General features: G+C 49.4%; 3 protein-coding genes across 3 annotated transcripts; 1 reads left to right on the top strand and 2 right to left on the bottom strand.

The window, feature by feature from the left end:
- Positions 1-5,329: 5,329 nt before the first annotated feature.
- LOC135387750 (uncharacterized protein K02A2.6-like) lies at positions 5,330-7,894 on the bottom strand. The gene has a single exon (XM_064616848.1). The coding sequence runs from the start codon at positions 7,892-7,894 to the stop codon at positions 5,330-5,332; it is 2,565 nt and encodes an 854-aa protein (XP_064472918.1).
- A 350-nt stretch (positions 7,895-8,244) lies between these two features.
- On the bottom strand, positions 8,245-9,726 carry LOC135389953 (uncharacterized). Its single transcript, XM_064619992.1, has one exon. The coding sequence runs from the start codon at positions 9,445-9,447 to the stop codon at positions 8,245-8,247; it is 1,203 nt and encodes a 400-aa protein (XP_064476062.1). The 5' UTR covers positions 9,448-9,726.
- A 5,616-nt stretch (positions 9,727-15,342) lies between these two features.
- LOC135389952 (slit homolog 1 protein-like) lies at positions 15,343-17,231 on the top strand. The gene is made up of 3 exons (XM_064619991.1): positions 15,343-16,117; positions 16,176-16,318; positions 17,032-17,231. The coding sequence occupies exons 1-3, from the start codon at positions 15,474-15,476 to the stop codon at positions 17,169-17,171; spliced, it is 927 nt and encodes a 308-aa protein (XP_064476061.1). The 5' UTR covers positions 15,343-15,473; the 3' UTR covers positions 17,172-17,231.
- Positions 17,232-18,918: the final 1,687 nt, after the last annotated feature.

Below are 18,918 nucleotides of genomic sequence, written 5' to 3'. Positions count from 1 at the left end.
CCCGCTCGAGGGTAGTTACAACAATGGCGGGTTTGTGTCACCCCTGTGCTGCTCAGGTGAAAGAACGCAGAGCGCCAGGTGACCAACAGCGCGCGCGGGAGGCCCGTCCAGCATGGCTTTCAAAAATCCTCCACGCCACCTGGATACAGAAGGGCTGCTTATTCTCCTCTCCTCTCCTCCTTCGCTCCTTTCTCCTTCCTCATTCTCCCCCATTCGCTCCTCTCCGTCCTTCGCTACGTGGACATCTATAAAGTCAAAATCCGTCTGCTACTGCGAATCGCCGTTCTGCGAATTCACGAACTTGCAAAGAGTTGCAGCTGACCTGGAACCTGTAGTCCTGAATCCATAGGTAAAAAGTGCAACACGCTTTCCAGAAAATCAGTCTTGAGAAAGATATTGGACCGTTTTGCGCTTTATTTTAAAGACTTCCCATTTAGTACGCGAGGACGTTCAATCATTACTCGCAGACGACGGTGGTTCGTCACCATGGCTACGACCGCTGAAAGCTCGTTCGTGATTGGCAGCCGCCGTTGAAAACACGATCCTGATTGGCTGACTCTTAGTTGTTACGTCACATCCACGAGTAAGCATGCTTTCTCTATCCAGGTGGTGTTGGCCGTACGCGGATGCTTTCTCCGTTTGTTTTTATAAACAAAATACAGAAGCCGACACTGAAGATTTTTGTTTAAGTTTAATTTGTACAAGCTTTCGCGTGGAGGTCCACGCTTCCTCAGGTACGTGGTACCTGAGGAAGCGTGGACCTCCACGCGAAAGCTTGTACAAATTAAACTTAAACAAAAATCTTCAGTGTCGGCTTCTGTATTTTGTTTATGTGATCTACAGGACTTGACTCCCCTCTTCGTATACGCATCCGTTTGTTTTTGTAAATTTGATTGAGCAGTGACAATACATCGCACAGCGAAAATATTTTGTATTGTGATCGACTCCTGATCGACAGCTTGACGAGTGAAACAAGGGTTCGAGAGGGACCTGTTAAATGTAATCTAATTGCTCCTTTATACCGCGGTTTTTGACGTGCTACTTCACGCACGCCTGTACGACTCTCACGAGTGTAGATGACGCCGGCGCACGCACATATGGCAGCGATTCGTATCCTTCGATAACTGCGAATGCCACGTCGTTCCACGTGCATCCATATAGAATACTTGGTGACCCGGTGGTTGATACCACGAGCATTCTCCGAGGTAAATAATTCCTCTATTGACCAGCAAAATTTCACACTGCTGGCGTGCCTCAGGTCTATGTGCGTACAAAAAAAAAAAAAAAAAAAAGAAAGCGTTCTCAATGAGAGAGGATTGGGACACACACACACACACACATACATTGGATGATGATGAGGTGGGTGATTCTCCGCCGCTGAGGCAGTACACTGCCCTATTGCGCAGTGGGAATGGATGAGGGGATGAGGATGGGGGGAGCACTTTCAGAGAGCCGTCACTAGACCAGTGGAGCACAAGTACTCCGCAAGAAGACGAAGGCCTTGCATCTGGTGGGCAGGGTTCGACTACGCCGAGGATCTTCGCGAGGTTGAACGGCCGCTTGTCAATACGTTTCGTAGAAACTTCCATCAGCGCACGTTCGTGGTGATATTGCCCACAAGCCAGGATGACGTGGCAGAGATCGCCGTGCACTCCACAAGTGGGGCAGAGGGAAGACAAGGTGTAGCCGAGACGGTGTTGAAAAGCACGTGTAATACAGTAAAGGGGAGCGGTAGTCGCAGAGGAAGTACGAGAGAAAGCGTGGGGTCTACATCCGAGAGAAGGGAATGAGCGATGTCGTGTTGCCACTGAGCCTGCATCTTTGGGCCGGTGAGTGTCCAAAGGAGGTGTCTTCGGTCGTCATCATTATCGGGGAAAAAGCAGCGTGCTGGTGGGCGCTCGAGGCGGCTGTGTCTGCTGAGAGGATTGGGACTTGTTACTGCCAAACGCCATTTTTGACTTTTCATTGAAGGACACTATGTACTGATCCACCTTGCAGCTGGACCTTACCGGGGAACGAGAATTGACCTTCGTACTTCACGTCCCGATAACACGCTCCAACAAATCGTGCACGTTGGAGCACACAAGCAATGCACTACTGCACGCTAACGCCGTGTTCCCGTGGGCGCCGCCATCTTGAAAGCGCAGCGCCGTCTATAGCCCGGGAAGCCCGTTGAAAGCTGTTTACCTCCCAAGCGAGAGACAAGGGAGTTTTAGTTGGCTACTCCTGCACCTCCGATAACTTTCCGACTCAGCTTTCCGCACAGTGCGCATGCGTATACTGAGTCGGAAATCTCTATCGTCTACGAAAAATATCGGAATCCCACTCATTCCGAATTTATCGGGTTTGTTTCGTGCGAGCTTTCATTGTCCCACTCAGCTGGAGCATGCGCAGAGCGTTCACTTACGAACAATATGGCTGACAACAACGGAAACAATATCGTTCACTCGGGGCGTGCACTGCGAACGATTTTGGTCTGCAACTTCCCGAAATCATGCATGGGCGACAACCACGGGTACTGTAGCGGACGTTCTGAAGAAAGGACAGTGCACTGTTGACGGTGTGCGGACCTCACACCTTGTGTGACTTCCCCTGCCTGGACGCCTAAGCATAAGTGAAGATGTGCATTGTTTCGCAGACTATTTTTGACCAAAAGCTGTTGCCGGCGCATGAATGCGCAGAGAAACATTTAGCAACATTACGTCCTCCACAACCATTGATACAAATGCTTGTAACACGCGTTTCATGTGCATAATGTAACTGGATACTAGTAAGCGAAGTTAAGGTTTGTGCGAACAGACGGCGTCCCGCTTGATTTTCCGTATCGGTGGGTCGTTCTCGGTGACTCTTCGTCTGCGAACTAAAACCAGGCTCCAACAGCTCCCCATAGAGCCCATAGTTTGACATGGTGGTGGTGGTGGTGGTGGTGGTGGTGATACGGCTTGCCGTTGTCGGCCTCACGTATGTGGGCAACGTCACGACTCACGCCCTGGGGGAATGTGCGTCCTGGGCCGACTTCTAAGGGAACTGTGCCGACATATGTCTGAGAGCGTCTGAGGAAAACCCATAGTTTGACATAATTCACACAACACTGTGCACACGACCAATTATCACGAGGTGGATATTATGCACAACAAGTCGGCCAATCAGGAGCCTCAATGACTAGCTCTCCTTTCGGCCGGTCCTGGCTACCATCGACTTCTACTGGATTTCAGGCCTGCCGCCGTTATTCGGTATTCAAAATTAATAAAGCGATTTTTGGGTAAAATAAAGATTTATTGGATACAAAGCACTGATTCAAAGATCTGATACATGGGTGCACTGTGCGTACAAAGCCCACTGCGTTGCTGACACACTGGGACAAAGTTCGAACATGAAGGAGAACGAACACACCGTTCAACTCCTAATACTGAGCCAGTCTCATGAGTGCGTACCGTTTCATGATGAGCATCTTCCTTCGCTGCTTGTGGTGCATCCATTATAGCGAAGCGAAAAGCGCTTGTGTGGCACGTAATCCTGTCTTTGTTGACAGTCCTCGAAATCCAACGGCGCCCGAACTTGTTCTTCACGTCTAGAGGCCCACAACTTTGTTTCTGTTTTTGGTCAGTATGGAATGTTAGGCGGCCGAAAACAGTTTTCCCACAATTAGTGCAACCGTAGCTAAATTGGGACGCCTGCAATAGCTCCCCGAACCTCCCGCGCGCGAAACACCCTCCTTCGACTTCACGATAGGCACGTGATGAGCGCCACCACACACGTCACTATGTGACGCAAGTGGTGAGGACGCTCCTCATTGGACTTGGGATCACATGATTGAGGTCAGCAACATCGCCCAGGCCGGAGCGTCTGCTAGCGCTTCGGAGACGCCATGCGTTCTCCGGCTTCGTGATGTCCGAAACGGAGGGTTTGAAGGCTGTCCACGACACAACCACGATTTTTTCGGACCGCAGGCACCACGGGAAGAACGAGTGGTGCAGCCAGAAATTAACGGCGTTTGTACAGCAAAAACCCCGTGCTTCTCGACAGTGTGCAGCCTGTACGACAGTTTTCACCGCGCAGTTGGTTCAGTGGCTAACAGGTGGCGCCACAATACCGCCGCCATCGCTAGCTTTCTGCTGCTGTGAATTCTGAGATTGCACAGAAGCCACGGATATATTACTCTTGTGATCGTAGTCTTATTTTTTCAGGCTGCGTATATGCTTCTTTTTTTATAAAGAAAACGTGATATAAATCATATAAATAATAGAAGTCAACAAGAAGCAGCTCGCAATGTTCGTAGCAGACGGTTTTTCCTACGAACGAATGAGGGGCTCTCTACCACGAACGTCGCACTAGAGTGGGTGTCGTCTGCAGTTGGAGCGCTCCTGCATGTCACCGTGGCAGCGATTTTCCAAATTAATTGTACCGTGGTGATACAACTTTGGACAGAAATATTTTGTGGGAATGCTTTTCACATACTGCTTTACAAGATGACAGCAGTTTTGGGCCATGTTAGATACCACTTTAATGCTCCTTTAAGCATTCCGGTACGGCAGTTGATAGATTGTTCGTGTGATAATAGTTGTGTCCAGAAACAGCACAACACGCGTAGACTCACAATAAACCCGCGAACATATTTCTTCAAACTGCATGTTCTGCCGATTGACACCACCGAACACAGGGGGACGACATGCCGGCCGTGCTATTTCGAAACTATGCTGAAACCAGGACCTAGTTATATTAAAAAAAACTCTCTATTTAAGTAGGTCCTGGCTGAAACGGCCGAGACGCTGCACGCACATGCGCGCGTACAAAATGCGATTTCAAATCATTCTCGACCAATCGGAGCGCGCGCACAGTCTCGGCCAATGGGCTTGCAACGTGGTGTATGGGCGCACCGGTACATACTCTACAGCCGCGTCCGCGGGTACCTGAGGAGGACTGCTAAAACTGCGGACAAGCGCTTTACGAATCATTCCCACCGACTCGTGAGTCGTATCTGTTTTTCCGAGATCGTATGGATCGGCGTGTTATCGCAGTGGGAACTAAAACGCCGTAAGGAAAGCACACGTTGTAGTGTCTTGCCAGGATTTTCTGTATCGTGCCCAACGTTGAACAGAACAACGACAGAGGCTCCTTTCCGTCCGTACACTTCAATGCTTTATTTTCGACTCCCTCATACCTCTACAGTTTTTCCCAGCGTGTCTGTTTACAGACATCGTGTTGGATCGACGCGCCTACGTGGCGGTGTGTATTACGTTACTTCGATACCATCCGTGTATGTGATATTATATGTTCGGTTATACGAACACTACATCCCCCCCCCCCTTGCTTTATTAAAGTCCTTCAGTCACATAAAGAAGTAGTCTGCAAATCTTGTAGGCGGTTTTCCGCGATTTGCACGTTCGGAACTACGGCAGTTTGTCACTGCTGCTGTGGTATGGCTGCCGGTTGTGCGTTGATCCGGGCTCGCATCAAAAGGGCTGGTGCTATCTTCTGCGTTGGCAGGAGGAACAGCTGTATGGGCAGGGTGCTCCGCTGTTTGCCACTCGTCCGAATCCTGAGAGGGGATTTCAGGAACGCGTTTAAAGAATGAGGCATTCCTGACAATTTTCTTGTTGTCGCGTTCGGCGGTGATCGCTGTTCCCTGGACCCTGATGACTCGGTAGGGTCGAGGGTCATATGCAGACTCACACGACAGTGGCGACTGCCGTTTCAGTAGCACAGTATCTCCTTGTCGAAGTTCATGGTGCGCTGCATGACGCTGCTTGTCTGCATATGCTTTCATTTGCTCCTTCTTCTCCCGGTCTCTCTTTTCCAGCTTCTCATGGGGTTTCTTTTCTGGTATCTCAGGAATTCTTGTTCGAATTTTTCTGCCGAACAGAAGTTCTGCTGGAGTAACGCCAGTCGTGGAGTGTGGCGTTGCTCTGTAGTTCAGGAGATAGTTGCTGATTTCTTCTTTCCAGTTGCTTCCGGAGGCGCCAGCCGCCTTCACGGTCTTCTTGATACTTCTTATAAATCTCTCTGCTTCACCGTTTGCTTGCGGCCACAGTGGGGTGGTACGGTGATGACGTATGCCATTTTGGCTCAGATAGCTTGCGAATTCTTTCGAGAAGAATGGTGGACCGTTATCTGTTTTCAGTACATGTGGTAAGCCGTGTACTGCGAATATATCGTTGAGTTTTGCCGTTACCGCTGTGGTAGTCAGTGAAGACAACGTCGCAACGATGGGGAATCGTGAGTACTCGTCCACAACCACCAGCAGGTAGCTGTTTCCTGGCAAGGGTCCTGCAAAGTCTGCTGCAAGTGACTGCCATGGCCCATCGGGTAGTGGAGTCATCATCAGGGGCGAAACCCTTTTCTCCTCGACAGTTGTTTGACAGGCTGCGCATCTCTTGATCAGGGCCTCCGTCTTCTGGTCTATGCCTGGAAACCACACTTTCTCTCGTATCAGCTGTTTAGTCTTCACCAGACCCTGGTGTCCCTGGTGGGCAAGGTGGATGACCTGCATTTGGGCTTTCTCAGGGATCACCAGACGAGTTCCTCTCAGGACTATGTTGCTGTCAGTGACAGTTAGCTCATCCTTGATTTGGGCAAAAGGTTTTAGCTTTTCATCTTTCCACAGGCGTTCACGAGACTTTCGATCAGCTGCCCGTAGTGCGCTGATTAAACTGTTCATCTGCGCATCGTTCTTGTATGCATCTTCGATGTCGTGCACGGTTAGTGCGTTTGGCGTGGCTGCCTTCATTACAAAGGAGATGTATTCTTCAACTGCGTCTGTTTCTCGGTACAGCTTGATTTCTTGCGGTGAGCAAGGCGGATGCCTGGACAAATAATCCGCAGGATTGTCCTTTCCCGGGATGTGCTGGATCTCGAACAGGTAGTGTTGCAATCGGAGGCTTAAACGTTCCAGTCTTGCTGACAGTTTTGCACTGGGGTTTCTCAGGATGGACACCAACGGTAGATGGTCTGTCTTTACTGTGAAGTGTCCCCCAGCGAGGTATACTCGGAAGTGTTCGATAGCCGATACAATCGCAAGCATTTCCTTGTCAATCTGAGGATATCGCTTCTCAGTCGGGTTCAGTGCTCTGCTGTAGTACCCCAAGATACTGGGTATCTTGTCCCTTTTTCTTTCTTGGACCAAAACGCCGGCTAATCCATCAGGTCCTGCATCGGTGAGGAGATATGTGTCTTTGCTGTCGTCAAAGTACGCCAGAGTGTGCGCTTGGGACATGGCCCCCTTCACTTTGTCGAGTGCCTCTTGGTGTTTTGTTGTCCAGGAGAATTCGGCGTCTCTGTGTGTCAGGCTTCTCAGGGGCTCTACGAGTTCGGCCAGGCGAGGGATGAATCTGCCGCAGTAATTAACCATTCCGAGAAGGCTCCTGACTTCGGTCGGGTTTCTCGGCGGTGTCATTTCAGCTACTGCTGCTACTTTGTCTGGGTCTACACTCACTCCCTCGGCCGAAAACACGTGTCCGAAGAATTTGAGGACTCGAGTACCGATGACACATTTTTTCTTGTTGAGTGTGAGTCCTGCATCTTCAAGACGTTTCAGCACTAAGCGCAGACGGTGGTCGTGCTCTTGGATTGTGCGCCCTGACACTAGGATATCGTCGCTCACGTTGATGATGCCATCTTCATCTGGCAGGACTTGTCTGATTGCGTCCTGGAATATTTCTGCTGCGGCATTCACACCAAAGAGTAATCGTTTATATCTTCTGAGACCGCAGTGTGTGGCGAAAGTGGTTATGACTCTTGACTCTTCGTTTAATTCAAGCTGGTGGTAGCCCTCATTGAGGTCAAGCTTCGAGAAGTATGCAGCTCCGTTTAGTATGTTTACTATGTCTTCTGCGGTAGGCATGACATGACGAACGCGCGTGATTGCTGTGTTGGGTTCTCGCATGTCGATGCACATTCTCACCGTTCCGTCGTTCCGAGGCTTGGGAACTAGGACGACAGGGGAAACCCATGGTGTCGGTCCTGTCACTGGCTCGATGATGTCGAGTTCCTCCAGCCGTGACAGCTCGGCTTCTAGCGCTTTTCTTAACCGAAAGGGAATCCGCCGGTGCTGACGGGCGACGGGCTGCACGTCTTTCGAAATCTCTAGTTTCACTTGGAAGTCCTTGAGCTTACCGAGTCCATCAAACAGCTTCGGAAATTCCTTTACGGCGTCGACGGAAGACTTCTCGGCAATGTTCTGCACAACGCTGACGAGTTGTAGTTCTGTGGCTGTCTGGTAGCTCAAAAGGGATGTCTGTGACCCTTTTACAACGTACACTGGTGCTCTCGTTTTCGTTTCTCGGACACCGAACTCAGCAACGAATGTTCCCAGCACATCTCTTGGGTAACACCGTACGGTACGAGACGCGTTGCTGTAGCGTCTAACGGTGTTCGGAGCTGTTTACGCCAGGTTTGCTCTCCTACAACGTTGACCCCAGCTCCAGTGTCCAGGTAAAAGTCTATTGACGTATCATTAACCTTGACGGTGACAACTGGAAGCTTGCTCGTGTTGGTTCGCACATGAAACAGTGACTCATCTGAGCTCGGGGCTTGCTGGGGGTCTGCTGTGGAGGTCGATGCAGCCAGGGATCGCACTGTTTCCTTTGTCTCTCTAGGGCCTCTGCACCATTTAGCGAAGTGGTTTTTCTTCTGACACTTATGACAGGTCTGTCCCCAGGCTGGGCAGTTTGTCTTGCCACCTTTGTGGGGCCAGGTCCTTCCACATGCTGAGCACTTCTCTGTTTGGGTGTCTTCAGTGTGGTTTTGTTTCGGACGATTTCGTTGTTGATTTTTCTTCAGAGGCGGACCCTCATGCGGCTGCTTCTTTGGTGTGATCTTCTGCACAGGTTGGGCTGACGTTGGGCTCTCTATGCTGCTAGCTTGCACTTCGGAGATCTCGATGCTGCGTCCCGTGCTAAGAAGTTTCTCCAGCGTGATGTCCGTCTCGCGAAGTGCAGCCCTGCGCAGTTTCTGCGACGATGTGCCTTCTATGATCTGCGAGACTATCTCGTCCTCAATGGCGGCGAACTCACTCGTTGCACCCAATCTTCTGAGTCGGATTTGAAACTGGTCCAACGTCTCTCCAGGCTCTTGTCTGGCCTGTCGAAACACATGTCGCTCGAATACTGTATTCTTCTTAGGGGCGAAGTGCTCTGTCAGGCATTTGACGGCAGTCTTGTAATCCGTTCCCGTGTTAGAGAGCGATAGGAATATGTCGTACACTGCTTCGCCGGCATAGTGGAGCAGCATTGCGCGCTTGCGCTCTGCATCTTTGACATCGGCCGCCAAAATGAAGTTCTCGAATCGAGCTAACCACTTGGTCCAACGCTGAGCGAGCGAGGACACATCTGAGTGCGGGTCGAACGGTGGAAGGGCTGGTAGGGAACTCGTCATATCGCTTACTTGACGTGGCTCCGCGGCGTCTGTCGAACCTGCTTCTTGGCTTTGTTGTCCCGTTGCTTCGGACATGGGCTTCTCCGACGGTGGATTAACATCCCATCCTCGTCGCCAGTTTTTTGTAGTGTCTTGCCAGGATTTTCTGTATCGTGCCCAACGTTGAACAGAACAACGACAGAGGCTCCTTTCCGTCCGTACACTTCAATGCTTTATTTTCGACTCCCTCATACCTCTACAGTTTCTCCCAGCGTGTCTGTTTACAGACATCGTGTTGGATCGACGCGCCTACGTGGCGGTGTGTATTACGTTACTTCGATGCCATCCGTGTATGTGATATTATATGTTCGGTTATACGAACACTACACACGTGACGTGCGCTTTCTCCGTCATATCGTGTATCGTGCTCCTCCTTTCTGGCTTGGATGGTAAACAGTGGCTGCAAAAGCGCTGTGTGTGAGGCTGGCTGGGAAACGCTCTATTCGCCTGCCTGGAGAAGTTTTGGTGCCGCCACCTCACAGGGAGTAGCCCGTGACGTCAGGCATTGGATGCGAGGCAGGAGAGCAGACGACGCATAGCTCTTGATTGCTTGTTTTGCATGTGCGGCGTTTGCGTGCAACTGTGCTAGTGCGACTCTGATACTAAGTATCGCTTGACTCACGCGTGAAATACAGAAACAAAAAGACGTGGATGAGTGTCAGGAGACAAAATTGCATTTATATGAAGCGAGAACTGGTGGGGTAGGGCGTGTGTGTAAGGCGTACGAGCTGGTACTTTCCGCAACTTCAAATTGAGACTAGAAGTAACAAAAGTCCAGTCAGCATACTTTTTGTGCATGAGAAAGAAAGCAATTCCTTCAGCTTTAGGATGAACTTTGAAGGGGCCCCTCTGCTAAATTAGTAGCAAGGTATCCATTTTTTTAGCATAGACCTATAGAATGGTTCATCTACCGATGTAGGTTCAACACGCACAGCAATATTGAAGTGTCAAAAATATCACAAATACTGGGTTTTAGAGCATTTAGGAGCGTCTTTTAACGGCGTGCACTAAAATATAAATGTGAATTTCACTAATATTTGCATACAAAAACTGCTACTTGAGTGAAGACACACACTCACATAAAAACATCTTGTTATACACTGTGCGACACCGCCATTGTGACACACCACTTTCTTAGCCAGACCAGTACCTTGCATCTGTACATATCCAAAGCAAATACAAGCAAGCGGTTAACAACATGCCCGATGCCTTTCATATCAAGAGAAACTTGCTCTCGGAGATTGTTTTATTAGTGTTTCACACTTCAGCAGTAGTTGTGACAATGTTAGTCATATACGGCAAGAGGTCGAAGCGGAATATCTGCTGCAAGATCATAAAAAAAGCTTCACTCGGTGGATAGCGCCCACAACGTGAACTCGAGCACTGGGTAGCGACTGCTGCTTGCAAAGTACTTACTGCAGACGCGGCTGTGACGGTAATTTTTTTTCCCATGTCGAGTCTGATGAGCCTTTTCAGTCGCGTAAGTTTCGCACTACAGCATTTCGCAATCCAGAATAAGAGCACGCTATCTTACCTACGGAGCGACAGAACCGCCAGCGCTGTTTACCAGTTGCTTTGATAAGGAATGCTAAAGCATCTCTTGCGGCTGTTCCTAATTTTCCGTCGCCCCCGTGCGTGAACCCTGCGGATGAACACGAAATTGACAGCCGGATAGCTGATCCAAAGAGCGTATTGGTGCACTGCTCCGCGCAAGAAATACGTAAACCGAAACCAATGAATTACTCGGAAAAATAACTAAGTGTCGACGCGTTTTTTTTTTTTTTTTTGCAATATTTTTCGCTGAAAGTTCCCGATGCGTAAAACAGAGGTTCCGTAAGCGTGCGAAGTAAAATTTAAAAGTTAGGATGTTTATTTAATTAGTGAGCGTATGTAAATGAGCCGTTCATTACTCAGTTCATAGCCGATGTCCCAAGGATCTTTACCAAAAAGAAACTTCTTCGATGGCGCCACCTGTTCACGAATTATTTAGCCGGGGGATTTTCGTGAAACACCCGGTAGAGTCAGAAACCTTTATTACGATTTGACACATTCACCTCAAAGTTCAACACACTTGGCACATTGTTCCTGAAGCTTCCTTAATCCTCGAACAAAAAAAAATGAATCTGCTCTCCGAAATATGCTTCGGCTGTTCCTATTACCTAGCCTACTAGCCTTCCTAGCTCCTATTACCTGGTCCTATCTCCTTGCTTCCAAACTTCTTTTCAGGTTTAGGAACAAGAAATATTCTGATGGGGAAAGATTCAGCGAGTACGGCGGATGTCCAATGCGTTCGAATCGCCAGCCTGTCAGAACCTGCAATGTATGGCCTGCTTTGTGAGCCGGTACATTGTCCTACAAGAGCCCTTCCGTAGCTTCCCGCACCGTTCGTCTTTCAAAGCTTCCTTTAACCAGCAGAGTTTCACCATTTTGAAGATATTGAGTCATGACAACACCTTCCTTGTCCCAGAAACCGTGGCCATATGACCTTTCCCGCTGATCGCTGAGTCTCGAACTTCTTCGACCTCGGGGAACCCAAGTGCCGCCGTTCCATGGACTATTCCTCTGTTCAGGCTGATGCAACCATGCTGTAGCAAGTTGCTCCGGAAGAAGGATGTCACTGCACTCTAAACACAGAGCTTCACCGCATTGCACGCAACTGCGCCAACCATCGCCGCGAACGATGGGATTGTCGCTACTGATTCGAGGACAGACGGGGGCGCACGCCTTTTCGTGTCCATTTTGGTATATGATTATTGACCACAAAAAGGCGTACGCCTTCCTCTCTCTTTGGATCAGAAGTGATAACCCAATCGTTCGTGGTCATGGCTGGCACACAGCGTGCTGTGCAGTGAAGTTCCGTTTTTAGAGTGTAGAATGCTTAAAATGCTGCAAAATGCGAACCAACTTGGAGGTATACCCATTCGGCATTGTTTCTAAACGCCATTCAAACATTTCGGCGCCCATTTGGCTACCGCATACCCAAACTCTTCATGAATTACAAGCCCGACGCGTCCTTTGGACATGCCCAAGGTCGTTTAGGTCGTCATTTTAGCCGACATTTGCCGATCTGCAAGAATGAAGTCATGGACGCAATCAACAATTTTGGGTGTTGACATCGTTGTAGGTCTCCCATATATTCCGGCGTCTTCGGTGTCAAGATCCACATGGTGAAAGCTGGCACACCACTTCTTGACGTTTAAACATGATGGCGCAAACGAGGTGAGGTGAGGTGGGGTGGTAACGTGGCTCGAAACTGTGTTTCGTCAAGCCGTGCATCGGCAGCCACAATGCAAAATATTTTCGCTCTGCGGGGTGTTATAACTGCTCAATCGAAATTACATTAACTCGGAGATAGTAGCCGCGGACGGTCGACACGATCCTCGCGTGACGTACGGAGGCCCCCGTGCCGTTTTGTTTTTCTCCCTGCGCACGCAAAGGCGATAGCGTATGATGCACTAAAACTCACTAATCGCGTACACATGGCGTTCATCAATAACATGCCAAACCCCGGCCCGGGGGTGGGGGTTTAATCCAACAGCCCGAAGCCCACGTATAGGGAACCGAGGAAGGCGAAGTATGAGGGGTGTTCAGGTCAAACCGGGACTTTTCATTTTTCGCAAAAGTAAAATGAACGTACAGGCGAGAAATTAGTTTTAGTTTTCAACGTAATCTCCAGCTGCACTAATGCACTTGTCCCAGCCTTTCACGAGGGCTTGGATGCCAGCAACGTAGAAATCCTTACCGGCACGTGGCAGCCATGATCAGACCGCATTCTTGACCTCGTCGTCGCAGCTGAAGTGGCGGCCCCCAAGGAACGCCTTCAGTGGCCCGAAGAGATAGAAATCGCTGGGGGCGAGGTCTGAACTGTAAAGGGGATGTAGCAGCAACTCCCAGTCTTGTTCCTGTAAGGTGCGTGTCGTGAGATGTGCGGTATGCGGACGTGCATTGTCCTGTAGGAGGAGGACTCCTTTGGTGATGAGGCCCGGCCGCTTTTGCTTGAGCGCCTTATGCACATCCCTGAGAACCTAGCAGTAATATGTACTATTGATGGTGGTACCACTGGGCAGAAAATCAACATGAACAACGCCAGACTTGTCCCAGAAAACCGTGGCCATGACCTTACCCGCAGACGGGGTGCTTCGGAACTTCTAGAGAGCTGGCGAGCCCGGACGCTTCCACTGTTTTGATGCGCGTTTAGACTCAGGAGTGAAATGGTGCACCCACGTTTCATCGCACGTGATGATCCGATCAAGGAACGGCTGTCTTTCAGTGTCGAAACGGTACCTTAGCTCATGGGAGATTTCCAGTCTTCTCTGCCGGTGAAACACGGGGAGCTGCCTCGGGACCCAACGGGCGCTAACTTTCCGAAACGGGAGGTGTTCATGAATGATAGTGTTCAACGTTCTCACAGAAAGGTCAATCTTTCGAGCCAATTCGAGACATGTTATCCGTCGGTCCTTGAGGATCAGACGCTCCACAAGTTGGATGTTGTCAGGAACTCTGACACTGGGCTCTGAGCCGCCCCGGCCGGGATCGTCCTGCGCTGATGTACGGCCGTCTCGGAACCGTTTGCACCACTCAAAGGCCTTGCGGCGGCTAAGTGTATCGTAGCCATACTGAGCCTGAAGTCTTCTGTGAATTTCAGATAACTTTACGCCTTCCTTCACGAGAAACTTCATGACAATTCGCTGTGCGATGTGCGCGCTCACCTCATTGTCGGCCATCTTGTCCAGCTCGTGTCTTCTGTTTTGCACAAACTTAGGACCACCACGTGGTGAGCGCGGAGGCCTGTCGCGTGTGAAAATGACGAAGAAGAAGTAGCGCGAGCCATTTGTACACTCAGGAGACAGAAAGTCCTGGTTTGACTTGAACACCCCTCGTATAAATACGGAAGTATGCTTAATGGAAGTGAAGGAGGTGAACGAACAGTAGACGATATCAGAAAATCTGAGTGCTCCTTGCGTGAGCGCTGCATCCTGGGAGATTACTGGAAACAACTGTCCTTCACGTTTCGTTTCCGCTGACTACTCGTGCACAATCGGCCGAGAGAGAAGGAACCGGAAAAGCTTGGAGACCTTCTGCTCCTTTGTTTCCAGCAACTGCCCATAGTTTAAAACAGCGCTAAGCTCTCTGGGATTTCTTCAAGTCGTCTATTGAGACAAACACACCAGCACCAAAGCAATGATCTGAAAGACGACAATGGAAATCTACCTGTTTGTAAACAAATGACGTCGTAATGTTCGACAGCGCCACGAGTTTGGTAGAGTTGAACTACGTTCAAAGCTATAGTGGCGAGCAAGGTCGCGCATGAAAGCCACGGTCTTGAGGGGATTACGATGATCTCTGAAAGGGACGGGACCTTCGGTCCTACTTTCTTTCAGCGAACAATTGCTCATTTTGTGAACCCAGCTTTTCCCTTCCGATCTGTTTTGGTTTCGGTCTGTCTACCAACGTCATGATGACGTTTGTCGGGCAGAGGTTTATTCACAAAAAATCAGCAAGTGCTGATAGAAGGACACGAACCGCTGTCGTGGATTCACAGCGCCTGAGTCCCGTTCCTGTGCTTCTGACTGGTGTAGATTCCTTACATTTCCTATGTCGCCTATGCCTTTGTACTGAACACGAGCCTATGTACATTCAAGCGCTTGCCTCGACCACCTATGCAAATCGACGCATATACAAAAGGTGTTCGTATTCGCATGTATACTCGCTAAGCACTTTGCATGTGATCGTGATCATGTGGCCCTCGTGAACGCGGGCGCCAAGAGAACTTTATTTTTCAAGATAGATGATTTCCCAGGCTGTTTTCTTTTTAGCCTGCGGGTTCTCGTTTTCCGACGTGGCGGCAACAAGTCGTCTGTATACAGATAACCAATGGCGACCTCGCGCCTATATGTATTGTGCTGACAGTCTTGTTATCATTCCTGTCTCGAGTGCTTGTCTTGAGCTTTTTGCCTATACTGACGGTGCGAAAACATTCGCTATCTGTATCCGAGTGCGATGCCTTCGCTCGCAATGCGTTAGAGTCTAACGCAGTTTCTCGGGACAGAGAAGGCGTGGAGATGTTTCGGGCCGTGATCGGCGCTGTCCTGTTGCTCGCCTTGGAAGCTCACAGCCTTTCGACGTGTCCTAGAGTGGAGGTGATCTTTCCTTGCCGCTGCTCCATCTCTTGGTCCTGTCGCTGTCCCGAGGCGCACTGCTCCGGGATCCGAGAAAGTCCGCGGCTACAGTACGCCCTCGTGCCGTTCGCCAACAATGGTTTGGTGAATCTCAAGATTGACTTCAGTCACGTGGACTTCTGCGAAGACTTCTTTCCGCGTGGCATCATGGTCCACCTGCTGAGGATCCGCAACAGTCGGCTCAGCTGGAATCCAGAGTCGAAGCCCCTGGAACCGCTCGCTGACTCGGTGGAGCACATCTCGCTGGTGAAGTGCAACGTTCCGGGAAACTGGACCGTCTTCTCGGTGCTGAGGAAGTTGAAGATACTGGAGGTGAACGAGGGTCAGGGAATTGTGCCAACGTCGCTTACGGATGTTCCAGCTACGTTGGAAATGCTCAAGTTGACGTGGTGCAAGTTGAGGGACTTGGCTCCCGGGGCGCTCGCGCACATGTCCTCCCTCAGGACAGTCTATCTGCAAGGATGCAAGCTAGAGAGGCTGAGGAGGGGTGTGTTCTCCGGGGATTCCCTCGTCACTCTCAACCTGCAGTGAGTGCTGAGCGTTCAGTTACACTAGCATCGGCAGGGCGTGACATGTCTCTTGCAGAAACAACCGCATATCAGTGGTGGAGGAGGGAGTTTTCGACGACATGCCCAACCTGCTGTCCTTAGATCTGAGCTCGAATAATATAAGAAGCCTTCCAGTGGATGCCTTCCGCAATAACCCGAGGGTTTCACTCATTCTTTACAGTAAGTATAGCGTTCAAAATCACCAAAGAACTCTGCCAGAAATTAACCGTTCCTAAACATTTTAGTCGCTCGAAGTAAATTTACCTAACTTGCAGTCATATAATTATTGTAGCGTGCGACGGTGTTCTGCTATAGAATCGCACGTTAAATTCGCAAATATAGCAAGTAATGCACGAATTCCCAAACCTCACTGGTTGCGACAGACCTGTAATTTCGCTGTTATGTGGAGATTTACGAGCACAAACGCACATTCCGCTGCACTGTTTACGTGAAGGCACACATGTATTTACATAATCCTGCTTAGTGACGAAGAGGCGCAAACGTGTCCTAATATAATTGAGTTTGTTTGTTTGTAAGGAAAAAAGAAGAGAAATTACTTAGCGATTGATTGATTGCATCTTTTACACACATTGTGTACACAGGTACATTCGTGATAGTGATAGCCGCATAAGCTTCAGCCGCACTCTCCTGGCAGTGTTTTCCGCCTCTGTGCTACAATTATTTACAAAGATGCCAATTATTACTGCAGAACCTTGTAACTACACCCAGAAACGTAGTCGATGTTGGTTATAAGTAAGTGATTGAGACAAAACAGAAATGACAAAAATGTCAACTCAAAATTTTTCGCATGTTTATACGTATCTACATATTTTGCTACGATAGTAGAGTAACATCATGTTGAGACCACTGCCTGTGGACATTTATATTTACAGATAACCCTTACAACTGCGACTGCAGCGCCAAGTGGCTGATGCGACGAGCGGACGACTGGCGGCTGCCGCAGTGCAGCGAACCCCCGACGGTTCGTGGCAAGTCCATGTCACAGCTGCAAGACTACTTCCTTTCATGTTAACCTTTCCAAACAACTCGAAAAATACCTCACAATTAAAAAATACCTAATTCTGAAGCAGCACCTATTGCAGGTTATTCTATTAAATGAGCGTGTGCATCCAACGCCACCTGCATTTACCAAACTTCATAGTCATACAGACTGCATTAGAAGAAGATTCACTCCGTCTTTTTTTTTTTTTTTTCATGCCGAATACCATTTCGTTCTCAAGAAGCTACTTCTTATTAAAGCGTACTTGACGAGAAGCCCCCCCCCCCCACCCAAAAAAAAGAAAGAAAAGAGAGAAAAAAACACACACACTTTGTTTTGGTGGTATTTAATATGGTGCTTCAATACCGGAAGCGATACTCTACAGTCTGCCCCGCTGCTGGAACAAACGACGACGAAGCACGAATTAGGCATTGTAGCCTCGAACCTCTGCAGCAGATGCAAGGTGCCAGAGTATGGCGGGCATAGCCAGAGGACGCACTTCACGTTTGAATGCACTGCCCAGACTACGAGCCAGCAAGAGCAAGACTGAAGCAATCCCTCCAAGCCCTCGACCAAAGGCCTTTCTCCTTTTGTAAAGTGATGGGGAGATGAACTACACAGGACCAAGAAGTTAAAGCTCTGGAGGTACTCTGCGCCTTCCAAAAAGATAGCGGCAAACACTGCGTATACAGAATTCTGACCTGACCTGATCTTCCTCCGTCGTTGGAGGGGGAGAACGCGCATACGGCACCCTACACTGTTAAAACAGAACTTCACCACATCACATGCTCCTACACTCTAAAAACTGAACTTCACTGCATAGCACGCTCTGTGCCAACCATTGCAACGAATGATAGGGTTATCGCTTCTGATTCGAAGAGAGAAGGGTGCGTACGCCTTTTTGTGTCGATCTGGATACATGGTAATTGCCACAAAAAGGCGTACGCCTCCCTCTCTCCTCGAATCAGAAGCGATAACCCTATCATTCGTGGCAATGGTTGGCGCAGAGCGTGCTATGCGGTGAAGTTCAGTTTTTAGAGTGTAGCCAACCATCATTCCGAATGATATCATTCTGTGACCTGATTTGTTCAAAAGATGGGGGAGGCGCCTATCTCAAGCATAATGTGTCTCAGATAGGCGCCTCATCCATTTTCAACAAATCGATGCACAGAATGATATATCATTCGGAATGATGGTTGTGTAGGAGCGTGCTATGTGGTGAAGTTCTGCTTTAACAGTGTGGCGTCTTCCAGAGGTTTCTACCCTTGCTTCAGACATGCGACGTCACTAAGCGGGGATTTCCGTACCGGGCGACGCGACAGAAGAGAGTGACGCGCCGCACCATGTACTGCCGTGTCCTCCCGTTCTCTGCGGCAGGATGATGCCAAAAACAACGTGAAGAGCCCTCTGCGAGCACGTGATATTTTCAGAGTGTGGTGTAATATCTTTACTTATCCTGGATCGCCTGGTACGAAAAGAGAACCGTTAATGGGGTGGGGTTACACGAGGAAGTCCCGCAACGGGTGACGCTTAAAGGAGTACAGAGGGCCATCAAAAAAAAAAAAAAAAAATCAGATTAAGACATCTGATGAAATTGTGTGTGTCATTATACCAAATAGCGCGAAAGGTTTTGATGTGTGCAATTTGTTTCCCCGAAAAAAACTCACATAAACATAGCTCCGCGCCTTCACCCTTAACTCGCCACTCCAGCTGTAACGAGGATGAGGAGGTATGATGGCACGTCACCGATGACGGCATAAGGAGACTCGTTCTGGTTCGC

Source organism: Ornithodoros turicata, chromosome 3 (genome assembly GCF_037126465.1).
Source record: "Ornithodoros turicata isolate Travis chromosome 3, ASM3712646v1, whole genome shotgun sequence".
In the NCBI taxonomy this organism is placed as follows: Eukaryota; Metazoa; Arthropoda; class Arachnida; order Ixodida; family Argasidae; genus Ornithodoros; species Ornithodoros turicata.
The sequence above is the reverse complement of the archived record's forward strand: the minus strand, read 5'-3'. Positions and strand labels throughout refer to the sequence as shown.

Coding starts and splice junctions, on each gene's coding strand:
- LOC135387750 (XM_064616848.1), bottom strand. CDS start 7,894: ATGTGCATCGACATGCGAGAACCCAACACAGCAATCACGCGCGTTCGT.
- LOC135389953 (XM_064619992.1), bottom strand. CDS start 9,447: ATGTCCGAAGCAACGGGACAACAAAGCCAAGAAGCAGGTTCGACAGAC.
- LOC135389952 (XM_064619991.1), top strand. CDS start 15,474: ATGTTTCGGGCCGTGATCGGCGCTGTCCTGTTGCTCGCCTTGGAAGCT. Junction 16,118..16,175: donor CTCGTCACTCTCAACCTGCA/GTGAGTGCTGAG, acceptor TGTCTCTTGCAG/AAACAACCGCATATCAGTGG. Junction 16,319..17,031: donor GGTTTCACTCATTCTTTACA/GTAAGTATAGCG, acceptor TTATATTTACAG/ATAACCCTTACAACTGCGAC.